The 13,278-nt window shown below is 52.1% G+C and overlaps 1 protein-coding gene across 4 annotated transcripts; it reads left to right on the forward strand.

Moving 5' to 3' along the window:
- LOC101939876 (perilipin-3-like) lies at positions 1-8,479 on the forward strand. 4 transcript variants are annotated; one of them, XM_065549756.1, is made up of 9 exons: positions 41-143; positions 1,615-1,691; positions 2,221-2,416; positions 3,928-4,010; positions 4,364-4,649; positions 5,870-6,057; positions 7,013-7,141; positions 7,259-7,588; positions 7,643-8,313. In XM_065549756.1, the coding sequence occupies exons 2-9, from the start codon at positions 1,629-1,631 to the stop codon at positions 7,685-7,687; spliced, it is 1,320 nt and encodes a 439-aa protein (XP_065405828.1). In that variant the 5' UTR covers positions 41-143; positions 1,615-1,628; the 3' UTR covers positions 7,688-8,313. The 4 variants fall into 4 exon arrangements, with proteins under 4 accessions (XP_023955959.2, XP_065405828.1, XP_065405829.1 ...); XM_065549757.1 differs by having other exon boundaries at positions 7,259-7,594; positions 7,661-7,813; XM_024100191.3 differs by having other exon boundaries at positions 1-143; positions 7,259-8,479.
- The last annotated feature ends 4,799 nt before the right edge of the window (positions 8,480-13,278 follow it).

Raw genomic sequence — 13,278 nt, forward strand, 5'->3', positions numbered from 1 at the left:
GGGTGGAGAGTTCTGATTTCTTTCTGGTGCTGTCTGTCTAGGCCTGCCCTCTGATGACATCAGCACTGGTATATAAAGGCTGAGCAGCACTTGTATTCTGTACCATTGCAGGATCTCAGAACTGACTGGAGAACCTTGCTGAGGTAGGCTGTGGTTTTTATTGAAATAGCTTTGTTTACCCCTCTGTTGGGCAGAGGGGTCATTTGGCCTGTTCTGAAGTGTTTGGTGAAGATTTTTTTTTTTTTTTTTGAGCTGTGAAATGTGTGGTTTTAATTTAACCTATTTCAGTGAATGGTATCTGCACTACTAAGAAACTAACTTCAGACTTTTTAGTATAAGCCTAGAAGGGAGATGCTTAGAGAAGAAGGCTCTTGAGTTTGTCTTGTGATCTGTGAAACCTGGATTAGTGAAGAGGAAGGAAGTGGAAGACATGAGACTTTTCAATCCAGAGTGTCAGGCTAGTCCTAATACTGCCTAGTCACCCTTCCTGTGTGAAACTTCCCCCCCCCCCCCTCAAAAAAACAAACAAACAAACTCCACCAACAACAACCAAAAACTCTTAAGGTTAATGGCTTTATGAGATCTTGATTAATCATCTGCAGATGGGGAATTACCTGCCTTGGGAAGCTGAATCAATTAACCAGTGTCAATCAATGATCTTAGTAAGGCAGGGCTAATGAGAAACAAATGGAAATGATCATAGAAAAGACAAATTTGCTTCTTTAGGTGAAATTCTGATGGGGCTTTAAATCTCTGTATCAAGTGGTCTTAATCTCTAATTTCCGGTCAATAACTCCGGTGCCTCTAGCTGGGGGAGTTCACACTGTGAGGATGGGAGTCCTTAACCACTTAGAAATGGTCCTGTGGTGATGGTCACAGGGTTGCCGTCTGTCTGGAGGTGGATGTTTACCTTCCATTAGGCTTGTTTTCAAGCTTAGTAGCTGGTATCTCATGTACTTAAGGGAACTCCTCCCTTCAAACTTGTCTTCTAACTCTAAACCGGTCTTTCTCTGTGAACCCCACATGAGGGGAAATGCTATAAACAAGGCAAACTGCTTTTGGTCCCCATTTTGACCATATTTCTGTATGCAGTGTAAGAATGAAATCCTATCACTTGCTCTCCTAGCTGCCTGATGGTTGGTAGGTGAGCTTGGTTGGCTGTATAATCTCATTTCAATCTCTTTTAATGATGCTGGACAGTTTATTAGCACCTGCTGAGGGAGCTGGGGGAAGGAATTGTGGGTTTCTTGCTGATTGTGTGCTGCAGGAATCTGATCCAGCAACTGCAGAGAGTGACACTGCTGTTGTCACTCTAACCTACACCGCCTTCACAGACCTGCCTGTGCCACTACCTGTGGGTTTGGCCACCCCGCTATAGCAGGAAAGTGGCATGACTGAGCTGCTGCATTGGTTGGCTGGCTCTAGTCTCTTGGAGTAAACTAGAGTGGCTGAAAAGGTAACTGGTAAGATCTCTCCAATAGCTCTTCCAGGAGGACTCTGCCTTGGGCAATCTAGGAATGATCAGAAGCACTGTCTGCATTTAAACTGTTAGTCTGGGCACTCCTTGCCTCTCTCTTGTTGGTAGGCTAACCTCTGACATTCTCTCCCCTGCAGCATTTGGCTTCACCATGTCTTCTAACGAGAATGACATTAAGGATGCTCCCTCAAAGAGTGGGGAGCAGGAGCAACAGGTGAGTGTGCTGGAAATCTGGCCAGTGAGAGCATGGTTCTGTCAGCTCTTTTAGCCAGTTGTAATCCTGTAGTGACTGCTGTAGTGGCTCTAGCCCCAGGCATATGGTGGTGGCAAACCAGCCTATGCCTAGACCTATGTAGCAGAACAAGAAGCACCATCAGCCCTCCTGAGAAGTCCAGGTTCCAACTTGGCTGGTAAATCCAGATAGCTAATGTGACCCACAGTAGTAGCTAACCATCACTCTGTCTGTGATGGGAACACAGTACTGCCCCTCAACATGACTGAGCCTGGTTGCACTGAGGCCTGCCCCATCCTAGGAAGTCACTACACCATTAAAGGGCTCTCCAAGCAGTGGCTGAGAGACTTAATGCTCTGGTATTACTGTGTCTGGCCTCCTTTGCCCAGGAGGCTACAGACCTTCAAATCTGAAGGGGGTGTTGGAGAGGAAAGGTAGCTGAGTACCCATAGTCCTGCACGCTAACCAGCAAGCAATGGTGGTCATGCCTCTCCTTTCGTCCACCTGTTAGAACTTGGTGAGCAGAGTGGCCAGCCTGCCCATGGTCAGTGCGGCTTACGACATGGTCTCCACCACTTACACGTCCATCAAAGAGACCCACCCCGTCATCAGATCCATCTGTGACGTGGCAGAGACTGGAGTGAGGACCATCACCTCTGCCACAATCAGTGGGGCCCAGCCCATCCTGGACCAGCAGGCGCCTCAGGGTGAGTGAAGGGGGGGCAGGGGAGATGCTCCCATATGCAGGGGATGGGGAGTGAATTGCCAAGTGAGTCCCAAGAATGAACTGTCCTCCCCAGAGTGAGAAATGGGGCCTTCCTCTCCTGCGTAGGTGCATAACACTCCTTCATCCTGGGAGAAGGGCTCCCTGCTTCACCAGGTACCCCCCCACTAAATCCATCTTGGGTATTCTGCAGCACCCATCCACACAGCACATGAGTACCAAACACCCCTCTGAACCGTGGTCCGTGAGGGAAGTTAGCACTATTCAGTCACATGGGATCTGCTGTTGTATACGCCAAATACAAAGAACCGTGAATGAAGCTTCCTGATTGCTGGGGGGAGCACAGTCTGACACTGCCAGGCCAAAGCACTTACATGTCTTGGGCTTGTAATTGGCTTCGTACACAGTCTTATAATACTGTTATTGGCTCTTCTGCCAGAGGCAGCAGTGGAATGGTCTCCTATGCCCCTTAGTCTCAGCATGTCCACATTAAGATGTAACTCCGTTCATGTTACTGGCTTCACTTGAAATCCTGCTGTCCTGGCTCAAGGTGTCCCTGCCCTGAAGAGCTCCCAACATAAACATACCATGTAGCCTTCCTACTCAGTGCTGGTCACAATGCACAAGAAACAAACATGTCTGCATCTCCCTTAATTAATGGTGCAGAAACAACTCCACCGGGCCCCATAAGTGTGTGTGTGGGGGGGGGGGGGGGCGGGCGTGCTGCCGCATCCCTTGGCTTGAAGTGGTTTCCATCATATGCAGGGTTTACAGTTCAATGGCTCTCAGCACCCGCACTATAAACACTGTTCTAGCCCCCCTGCTGGACCCTCTGGTAGCAGCCACCAGAGAGGTGTCCCGCAAAGCTTAGTGTCAAGCAGTGCTTGGCTGGAGCCTCCTACACCACTCCCTATATCTGCCTCAGTCCGCTGACCCCATTCTCACAATCCCAGCTCTGTCTCTGGTACTGTACCGGCTGCCTTCTGTTTTATTCCACACAATGTAACTCCCACAAAGCTTCCTGTGTGGTAAGGCTGAGCACTACCAGCCAAAAAGACTTTCTCCAACAATCCACCCCTGGCCAGCAGCATAACTCCACGGGGGTGCAAACAGCCCCATGTTCTGGAGCAGTGCTGGCTTGGCAGCTAGAACAGCGAGGTGCTGGAATGAACTGTCTGGAGGAGAGGTTGCTTTTCCCAAAGTGTCTTTCTCCCACCTGAGGGTCTTTCCCAGTGGCGGTAAATCACTCTTCACATGGGTGGCACAGCCTAGTGATCTGCTCACAAATGGGAGCAAGGACCACTTCCTGAGGTCTTGTCTGGCTCCGACACAAACTTACTCTAACCTCTGACTAGTTCACCTCTCTGCCCTCTCAAAGAGGAAAAGGAGGTGACCTCACATGTATAGAGGGTACAATGAACTTGGGAACTCCCCCGGATGTACACATCCTACTGAAATGGAAAGGCTTTTGGTAACTAATCCTAGAACTGTTAGTCTCAACAGCCAGTGACTATGCCTGCGAGAGCCTGGACAAACTGGAGGAGAAGCTGCCTGTCCTCCAACAGCCAGATGACAAGGTAACTCTAGCTTTGGTTTCAGGGCTCCCTGTGGAGTAGAAGGGCTGTGGTGTGCAGGGGTTTGAGACCTGGTACTGCCCTAGCCGAGGAAGGCTCTGACTGACCACAGCTGCTGGGTTGCAGAAGCAAGCTGTTTCCGGGGGCAGTCCATGTTGTCTCCACTAGCAGCATTGCATCAGCCAACAGATGCCTCTATCAGGCAGAGAAAGAAATGAGCTGAGAAGTGGAGTTTCAGGCTGGCCAATGCTTGAGTTATTTCTGGGGGGGGGGTATTTCTCCTCCCCAATTTGGTGCCCAAGTGTAAGTGTCTAGCTTTTTGAGCAGACATAAACTGACCTTTCCTCTGCCTTCAGGTGGCCTCTGATGCCGAAGAGCTAGTATCATCAACACTGACCGGTGCCAAGGATGCCGTCTGCAGCACGGACACTGGAGTGAAGGATGCAGTGACCAGCATGGTGGGTGTGGCCGAAGGGGCTGTCCAGGAGAGCGTGGAGGTGACCAAATCCGCCGTGACCAGCAGCGTGAGCACAGTGGTGGGCTCCAGCATGGGGCAGACGATCCTGAGTGGTGTTGACTTGGTACTTGAGACGTCGGAGTCGTTGGTGGATCACTACCTCCCAATGACAGATGAGGAACTTGGTTAGAATGCTCCTACACTCTTCATAAACCTAAAGAAATGTGACCCCTGGCTCAGATACCCCTACATAGGTTTTTGGTTTAGTCCTAAGGGTAACTTGGATAACAAGAAGCTTCATTTCCCCATTCCACAGATCAATGGTGGTGCTCATACTGTACCCATTGCTGTGATACAAGAGTTCAGTGCATTAAATAACATAACTTGCACTTGTCACATGGGGGGGCTGCTTTTGTGGTCCCCCTGATGTAGATTAGTAATACTAATGCTAAGCATGGCTCTCTCCCTTAAAAGTAAGGCTGGAGGTGCATCATCTGCTCAAAACCCAAGTGGTGGCTTTCAGATTCTGCCTAGGGCCAGCCTTAAGTGAGCTCCTGCACAAACTAGCTTTAATCTTGCTGTAGGTGGTTCCATCAAGCCAGGGAGCCGAATGGTCAACTGTGGACCCCCCCCCCCCCCCCCATTCTGGAGTCTTAGGCATCCCTGCAGATATCTCAGATCAGTTCATGTGGTGCTTGTGAGATCTCCTGCTTGATGGCACTGTAGGGACTTCTGCTCGTGGTAGGCTGTTGCTGAAATTATGCATGGTTGTGTTTTGTAGCTTGGTGAGGCTTGCCTCTTGCTCATATAGACAGTACAGCTGCTCAGTTGAGAGGCAATGCAGGCCAGGCCACTGTGTCCAGATGAGATGCTGGATAGGAGCAGGGCTGGCTCCAGCTTTTTTGCCACCCCAAGCGGCGAAGGGGGTGAGCTGTGATTGGTGGCAGCTCTGCTGCGCCGCTTCATTCTTCGGCGGCAATTCGGCAGCGGGTCCTTCCCTCCAAGAAGGACTGAGGAACCCGCTGCTGAAGACCCGGACATGACACCCCTTTCCATTGGCCGCTCCAAGCACCTATTTCCTGCGCTGGTGCCTGGAGCTGGCCCTGGATAGGAGATTGCTGTAGATAGTGCTATGCAAGAGCTCACTGCAAACCTGAATTGGGAACACTTCTAGACTGGACTGACTCCATCAATTGTAGAAGTTCTAGTTACCTTCAGTTAATTTCCCCTATGGCAGGTGTTTGAACTCCAATAAAGTCTGAAGGCCGAGCTTTCTCCAGCTCTCTGCTCTAGTACAGCCCAAACTAAAATAATACAGGAGTGGCTGGCTGGCACCAGGGCTGAAAGCATCCTGTGCATGTCTGCTCCCTGCTGACTAGATCCTGGTTCTCCTGTTCCTTTCCAGCTAAACTTGCAGTATCCCTGGAGGGCCCAGGAGAGGCTCCTGCAGAGCAGCAGAGTTACTACGTGCATCTGGGTTCCCTTTCAAGCATGCTGCGCCAGCGAGCCTACCAGCACGCCCTGGGCAAGATGAGACAAGCCAGGCAGCGCACCCTGGAGGCCCTCTCCCAGCTCCAGCTAACCATTGACCTGGTAGGAACACTTCTCTCCCCCTGCCTCCCCACCAGGTCTGCTTTGGGTAAAGCCCTCTGTCTTGCTAGCTACATAGCTTGCTGTGTGTCTGAGAAGGCTTTTCCTTCACCCCTGCCCCTGGTTCTTGTCCGTAGACCAAAAGCAGAAGTCCAAAGTGCGGGCAATGCGATATTTATTGGGATTACTTCCAAGCAAGCGTATTTATAGTGCTACACACTGGCAGTCTGTTCCCCAGTGTCCCATTCCCAGCTCTCATACCACAGCCTTACCCCATGTTCCCTTCCCAGCTTTGATGCTGCAGAGCCTCTTTTGTCCCCATTCCCTCCTTCTTAGCAGGCCTAAATAGACCTGTAGTGGACCCCCTTAGTCACACCTCTTGCACGTTATGGTCACATTCCATTTTGGTAATAGGTGGGATGAAGACCCCAGACTTCTTTTGTATCCCATGGCCAGAGCACAACCTCGCTCCTTACCCAAGGCCAGGCTTTTCTTTGGCTTTTAAGGTTTTTTATATACCTCTACCACGTTTTCTCCCTTCTCCCCCCCCCCCCCCCTCCCCTTTGCCCCACCTAACTGGCTGCTTGACCTTTCCTTAAAATAGGAGCCAGGTAACCTTTCAGTGCATGCTCATATTACAGGGTATGGTGGGAGTGTACCACTTTAACTGTTCTTACTTGTTCCCATTATACTAACAAACCCATCTGGCCAGGCAAAAGCAACACAGTGTCTTTGTCCTTTGTTCACACATTAGTATAGAACAGACTATCAAAGTCAAACCCAAAATTCTATCCCAGGCTAACAGGCCTATATACCAACAGTGCCTGCCTGGCCTGAGCAGCCCCACTGTAGTAGTGAACAGTGAATTGAGTCCTGTGCACAAGCAGTTCCTCCCCTCACTACTATTAGCTGTGTACATGTGACTTGTGGCTGTGGAATCGTATGTTCCCTCTCCTAGATGGCACATGCCAAGCAGGCCGTGGATCAGAAGGCCCATGATGGGCAGGAGGAACTGCAGAAGATGTGGCTGGAGTGGCGCAAGGGCCAGCCAGGAGGCAGTGAGGACAATGGCTCACCGCAGCCAGAGGTATCCTTGTTCTCCTTGCAGTGTTGCACTGCACCTTGTGTCTACAGCATGTCATGACAGCAGTGAGCTTCACGTGCACCTAATCACTCCCTCCTCTCTCTCTCTCTCTCTCTCCAGGAGATGGTGTCCCAGGCTCTAGCCACTTCCCATAACCTCATCCTGCAGGTGCAGACTGCCTGCCATAGCCTCCTGCCCAACATCCAGGGTCTCCCTGCCACTCTCCAGGAGAAGGTTCAGCAAGCCTATAAGAACATGGGAGAGCTCCAGACTTCCTTCTCCAATGTCCAGTCCTTCCAGGAGCTGCCTGAGGGTATCCTGACCCAGACCCAGGAGAAGGTGACCAAAGCCCAGGAGTCCCTGGATGAGCTGCTGGAATACGTGATGCAGAACGTTCCCCTCACGTGGATTGTGGGACCCTTTGCTCCTGCTGGAGACTCTACTGAGAAGGTGGAGGCACCGGCGGAGGCTGAGAAGGTGGAGGCACCGGCGGAGGCTGAGAAGGTGGAGGCACCGGCGGAGGCTGAGAAGGTGGAGGCAGAGGCCTGAAGTAGTGGCTGTATCGTGATCTAATGCAATACATCTCACTACTGCACAAATAGAGCTTAATGTTCAGTCAGAATAGTCATAGTTGGCTTTGGGATCGGAGTCTGTCTGTTACTTTGCACACTGTATGTCCAGCTGTATGCACATGACTCTCTACAATGTATTTAAGGCTGTCTATCTTGTATTCAAGTCCCTACTTGCTAGAGCACCTCTGATGCTCTTCCTGGTGAGGTTTGAGTGGGAATAGCACTTTCTGATGCAGGCCCTAAGCTTTATGGCCTTTGTCTCCTCCAAGGGAATGGGAACAGACCTCCAAGCCCTTTATTTGGGAGACTCCTGTCTCTGATCTTTCAAAGTCCTGGTAGGGCTTCCTCTGGCCTGTCTGAGGGCCTGTCTGTTAGGGGTATAAAAGGACTGAGGGTGGGACCTGGTCTGCTTTCTGGTCTTGCCCCTACTGTGCAAACACCTGACAGGATATCACAGACCCTCACTCTGGTTTCCCTTAAACTCCACTTCCCCTTGAAGTACAGCCTTAAGCATGGAAGCTCACTGCCTGTTCTGCACGTAGCATCTCCTGCTCCGCAGCACCATGCCCTTATTGTGACGGTTGCTAGCTTTGTCCTCTTAATAGCATTGCATTGTTGGGGTACAGAGGCTGGTCTCATACTGCTCCCCTGAGACAGTCCATAGTCTCTGCCCCTAGAAAAACCTCCACCCTTCCCTGTGACTGACCTACATTTTGTTCTACTTGTAAAACTACTGGCTGTACTAAAATAAACATTCTAACTGCATTCAGATAAGGGTCCTGGACTCATGTTTTGGTTCTTAATGAAACTGAGTGAGCAGCAGGCTGGAGAAGTATGGATTGATTGACTGAAGCAGGAAGTGGAACTTCCAAGTGTCAAGTTCTGGAGTAAGGGGCTTATGGCTTCTCCCCTACCCGTCTGCTCAGCAGGGCATGCTCCTAGCAGAGATGAAGGCAGAAACACCAGGCTCTTTCAAACCTAACTCCTCTCAGCTGCTTGCAGACTTCATTTCTGCTGCAGCACTGATGGGAGAACATCTCTACTCAAGTGAGCTGGGGGAAGCAGATGGTCACAATAGCCTTCCTTGCCTGTTGGGTGGCAAGAATCTCTTCCCTCCAATCTTCCCCCCCAACTTTCATAGCTTGTGCCCTTTTGCCCCTTAAAGGGAGGAGCTGACTTAGCCAGAGCATGCAAAGTCAAATACAACCTAGCATGAATATTCAAACCTGCATCTAGCCACGGCCCTGGGGCAATTAATAGGCAGTACTGGGCTAGACGCTGAATTGCAATGATGAAGCTTGTCCATAGATGGGATGTTACAGGAATCATTCAGCTGAACTTAAAACTCTACACTGCAAGCACTCCTACCTTGGGATACGCTCCCTACACAAGCTGAGGGTGTCTCTTAAAGGTGCAGCTCACCAAACTGCTGGCAAGGGCCCCAAGAACCACACAAGCTGGAGGGAGGTGTGGTGGGGAGACTGGGTCTGCAGGGGCTGGAGTTCCTGATGCTAAGCCATGAGTGGGGGCTAGGTTGCTGTCTGTATGGGCATCTTGCATATATTTAAGGCTTGATTGCAGAAGGTGCTGGTAGAGGGGGAAAGATTCTGATGCAACTTAACTGAGAGGACACATGTGGCCTGTCTGAGCAGGGCCTGATGCACTGAGTCTCTTCCCAACAAATTCTTGCTACAGCCATTCCCTGGGGAGAAGGGCCATGCAGGGGAAGGGGCCAACCCTCCATCTGCTCTCAACCCAGCAAGACTTATAGTACGCTAACCCTCTTCCTCTGATCTATCAGCTGTTAATACTTCGGTGCAAAGTGCCCATCACTGGCAGACTCCTGCCCTTAACGGGGTCTAGCTGAGCCCTTGTGCTGTCAGGAGAAATAGTCGCAGTTGACCGCTCAGGAGATGAGTTAGTTACCCTGTACGTGCAGGCCTCTCGCAAGCTTGCTGATCGCTTTCCTACCCCTGCAGTTGGAGCTTGTCTTCTGGGCTGGAGTCAAAGAGACAGAAGTCAGGGTCTAGGCTGCCAAGGCAATTCAAGTTTGCAGTGTGGCTGTAGCAGTGTTGCTCCCAGGGGCATAGAGAGCCAAGGTGGGTGAAGTAACATCTCTTATTGCACCAACTGCTGGGGGGGGGGGAGAGACAGTGTGCTCCCTAGAGTGCCAAAGCTTGGTTTAGGTGTGGGAAAGACCTGAACTGTCACTGAGCAATTTCCCCAGAAGAGCTAAAATGCCTGCCTCTAACAAACAGAAGTTGGGCCAATAAAAGGAAAGATAAAATTACAGCACATGCTAATTAACATGCCAAGGAGGAGCACCATGTTAGGGGTTCAAATATGGGGGTCCCTAGCGTCACTAAGAGGTGACTACAGGTGAGCACCTGATGCTGTCTAGGAAGAGCAAGTTTGTTTCCCAAGGTAGCCCTGCCCAATGGGAGCTGATAGTTAAAAAACAAATAGCATGAGGCATCTCTGCCTTCAAACCACCTGTCTCCTCACTGCTTGGGGGTAGAGGGCAGCCGCTGCACTGGCCCTGCAGGAAGAACTAGTACATGTCACACAGCTCTATCCCATTGGTTGTTAGCAGGGAAAGCACCAAGGGAAAAGCGTTTTCTGACATGATAACCCTGGAGGCTCTACAAGTCTAGTGGGCAGCTTTGCCAAGGAGGTAACGCTCTGCTGCTGCACTTTGTAGTGACAAGGCAGGGCCTATAGGCCCTCTCCCAGAGCAACGCTTGACCATGCCAGGAGCTGTGCGGCTAGAAGAAAGTGGGTCCTTGCTCCAAAGTGTGGTAGATCTAAGTATGTCCACCATCCTAGCCCCTTCCTTAGTGCCCACTCCCAGCCCCTTGTGCCCTGGAATGTGTGTGTGTGTGTGTGGGGGGGGGGGGGGGGGGAGACCCCCTCCAGCAAAAAGCACAGCCTCTCAGAGGCCCCTTCCCTCCATTTCTGGTAAACTGAAAGACCAGTCACTTTTAGGGCCTGGTGTTTGCTTCCTGGCAGCACCTCCAGCTTGTGAGCAGGATTGGGCCTATCGTGCTTGGGGCTATGCAACATAGAAGCAAAGAGCAGCTTGTGGCTGGAGGAGGTGCCCTTTGACTGGCCACGCCCAGTACCACTCAGGCTCAGTCTGTTTGGGCCTCACCTCCAGCCTGTGAGCAGTGTGGGGCAGAGCTAGTGTCTGTGCTTTTCATAGGGGGTGAGGCCCGTGGACTCTGCTGAGCAAATGAGGAGCTGAGTACAGGGCTTAATTCGTGCCAGGGCTGAGCTATCGCACCTCTGGGCTTGGCAGCTCAGAGCCCCCGCCCCTCTGGGTTTGCCACATCCGTTATGAACGTAAAAAAATTGCCCGAGTCCCAGCACCTCTTTCCTTACAAATTATGCCCTGTGAGCCCCTAGTGCCAGAGCTGGGGTAGGGCGGGAGCATTGCTGGGAGGCAGCGTCGGCTCACTCCCAGGCCACAGGGATCCTGCTAGCAAAGTGGTCAAGGAAGTTTGCATCCAGCTGAGCCCATAATTAGTGGCGAGGGGACAAGCTGTGCAGAGAGCGAGTGGAAGAGTGGCCTGAGTGGGGAAACCCTGGGGTCCACTCACGGTGTGTCCAGCAGCCCAGGCAGGGGGCTGGTCACCTCCCCCCCAGGGATGAGCCTCAGTCACCTGCATGCACCCAGCAGCCCAGTGAGTCTGTCATACACGCTCACTGGCCGGCTGCTTCGGGGTGGGTGAGGTTTCAAGCAAGGAAGTGAGCAGCAATGCACAGGTTAACCGAGCCCCAACAAGGCTGCTGGAAACTGCTGGGCCTGGCCCTGCCTGGGCAGTGACACAAAACCATGCAGTTAGCCCTGCCCTAGCAAACCAGGGGGCTTGGCCCAGTGCTGTTTGGAGCTTCCCCCATGAGGCTCATTGGCACCTTGGAGGGGATGAGCCACACTTCTGGACACCCATGGCCCGCTGGGGGCAGCCAGGCATGCTTGGGGGAGCCCTTTGCTGGCACAGGACCAGGCTTGGCAAGAATGGGACGCCACAAGCATGTGGGGTTGGGGGGTGGGTGTTTTTTCCCCCCTCCAGCTGCCTCTATGGAATTTCCCAAACCCAACCTTTCCTGTGTGCTCACAGCCGTGCTGCTCCTGCCGCCCTGGTGGGTCCTGTAAACAACCCAAAGCAATGGGAGCCCCGAGGAAGTGTCACCTACTGGCCAGAGCCAGGGACTGGGACTCAGGGGACCAGGGCTCTAGCCCCAGCTCTGCTGTTGCCAGCTGGGTGACCTGGACTGACTCACTCCCCGCCCCACCATCCCCGTGTCTATTATCAGGGCTGGTCTGTCTGTTTCTTTTCCCCAGTAGCTCTCGGTGGGCAGAGTTCAGTGCTCCCTGCCTGGGCGTCACAGAGGGGGAGCTATTTGTATTCTGACACTGTGACTGTCCAGGGGCCCTGGCCCTCTTCTCCACTCACCCCGCTCTTACTGGCCAGACAGGAGAGCGACTCTGTCCGGGGTGCCCTGCCCTGACATCAGCAGAGGCTGAGCAACGCTTCCCTGACCTAGAGTTCTTATGCCCCATTTTTGACAGTGACTGGCTCTAACATTTACTGCATCATTTTGCGCAAGCGGAGTTTTCCAGCCACAAAAGAGAGTGGCTGTTTTAACTAAGCTGAGCAGGACCATGTTTCTCATGCCAATTGAAAGCAGCAAGGCAGGAGATATGCGTCTTGCACAAGGGAAAACACCTGATGCTGTCTAGCAAGAGCTGCCCTATGGGGTGGTCTCCCGGCAGGTAGCTGGTGCTGGCACTATGCTTGTCCTGCTGAAATGATGCTCCCCCTTCTCTCCCACCCCACAGCCACTCGCTACCTTGTCACATCACACCACCTTGTAGCTTTGGAGTTGATGTCAAAGAACCAGCCCCAACCTCTTCCTGTGGGTGATTTCTTGCCTCAAGTAGTTCATGTCTGCCACTGCCCCAGCCACCAAAGATGCACTTAGCAGCACCATCGCCCTAGCAAAGGATCAGCGACTGGCAAAGTGATTGGAATAGAGATGCTGCCCCAACCAGACCAACCTGCCAGTGAGCAAAGGCTAAGCTAAACACCGGTCACAAATCCTCCCAGTGCCACTCACTCTCTCTGCTCAGATACCATCCCCACTTTGCCTCATGCTTACGTCCGTCAGCAACATGCTCCTAGGCCCAGGGCAAACCAGTCTCCCATCTGTAGCAGAGACTTTACAGCACCCCTGCTTGTCCCTACCACCCAGCCACCAACCACTTTTACCTTCTCTCCATTCTCTGTCCACCACAGGTGGTTCAGCCATCACTCTGCATGCTCCAAGCTCAGCGGCGTCGTGTGCCAAGGCCGGTGCCCTCTCAGACTAATCAGCGCTTCCTGTTACAGCTGTCGCATTCCAAATGATTTTGTCATTTTCTTTCCACGGGGAGGACATCTACATCCCTGAGTGACAAGGGGCTCATGGAACTGCTTGCAGGAGGATTAGTTCATCAATTCTAATTTGACAGCCTTGGAATAAAATGCCTGGCAGACTATAGAGATGAGCTTTTGTGTCTTCAGC

The sequence above is a fragment of the Chrysemys picta genome, chromosome 6, assembly GCF_011386835.1.
Source record: "Chrysemys picta bellii isolate R12L10 chromosome 6, ASM1138683v2, whole genome shotgun sequence".
Classification (NCBI taxonomy): domain Eukaryota; kingdom Metazoa; phylum Chordata; order Testudines; family Emydidae; genus Chrysemys; species Chrysemys picta.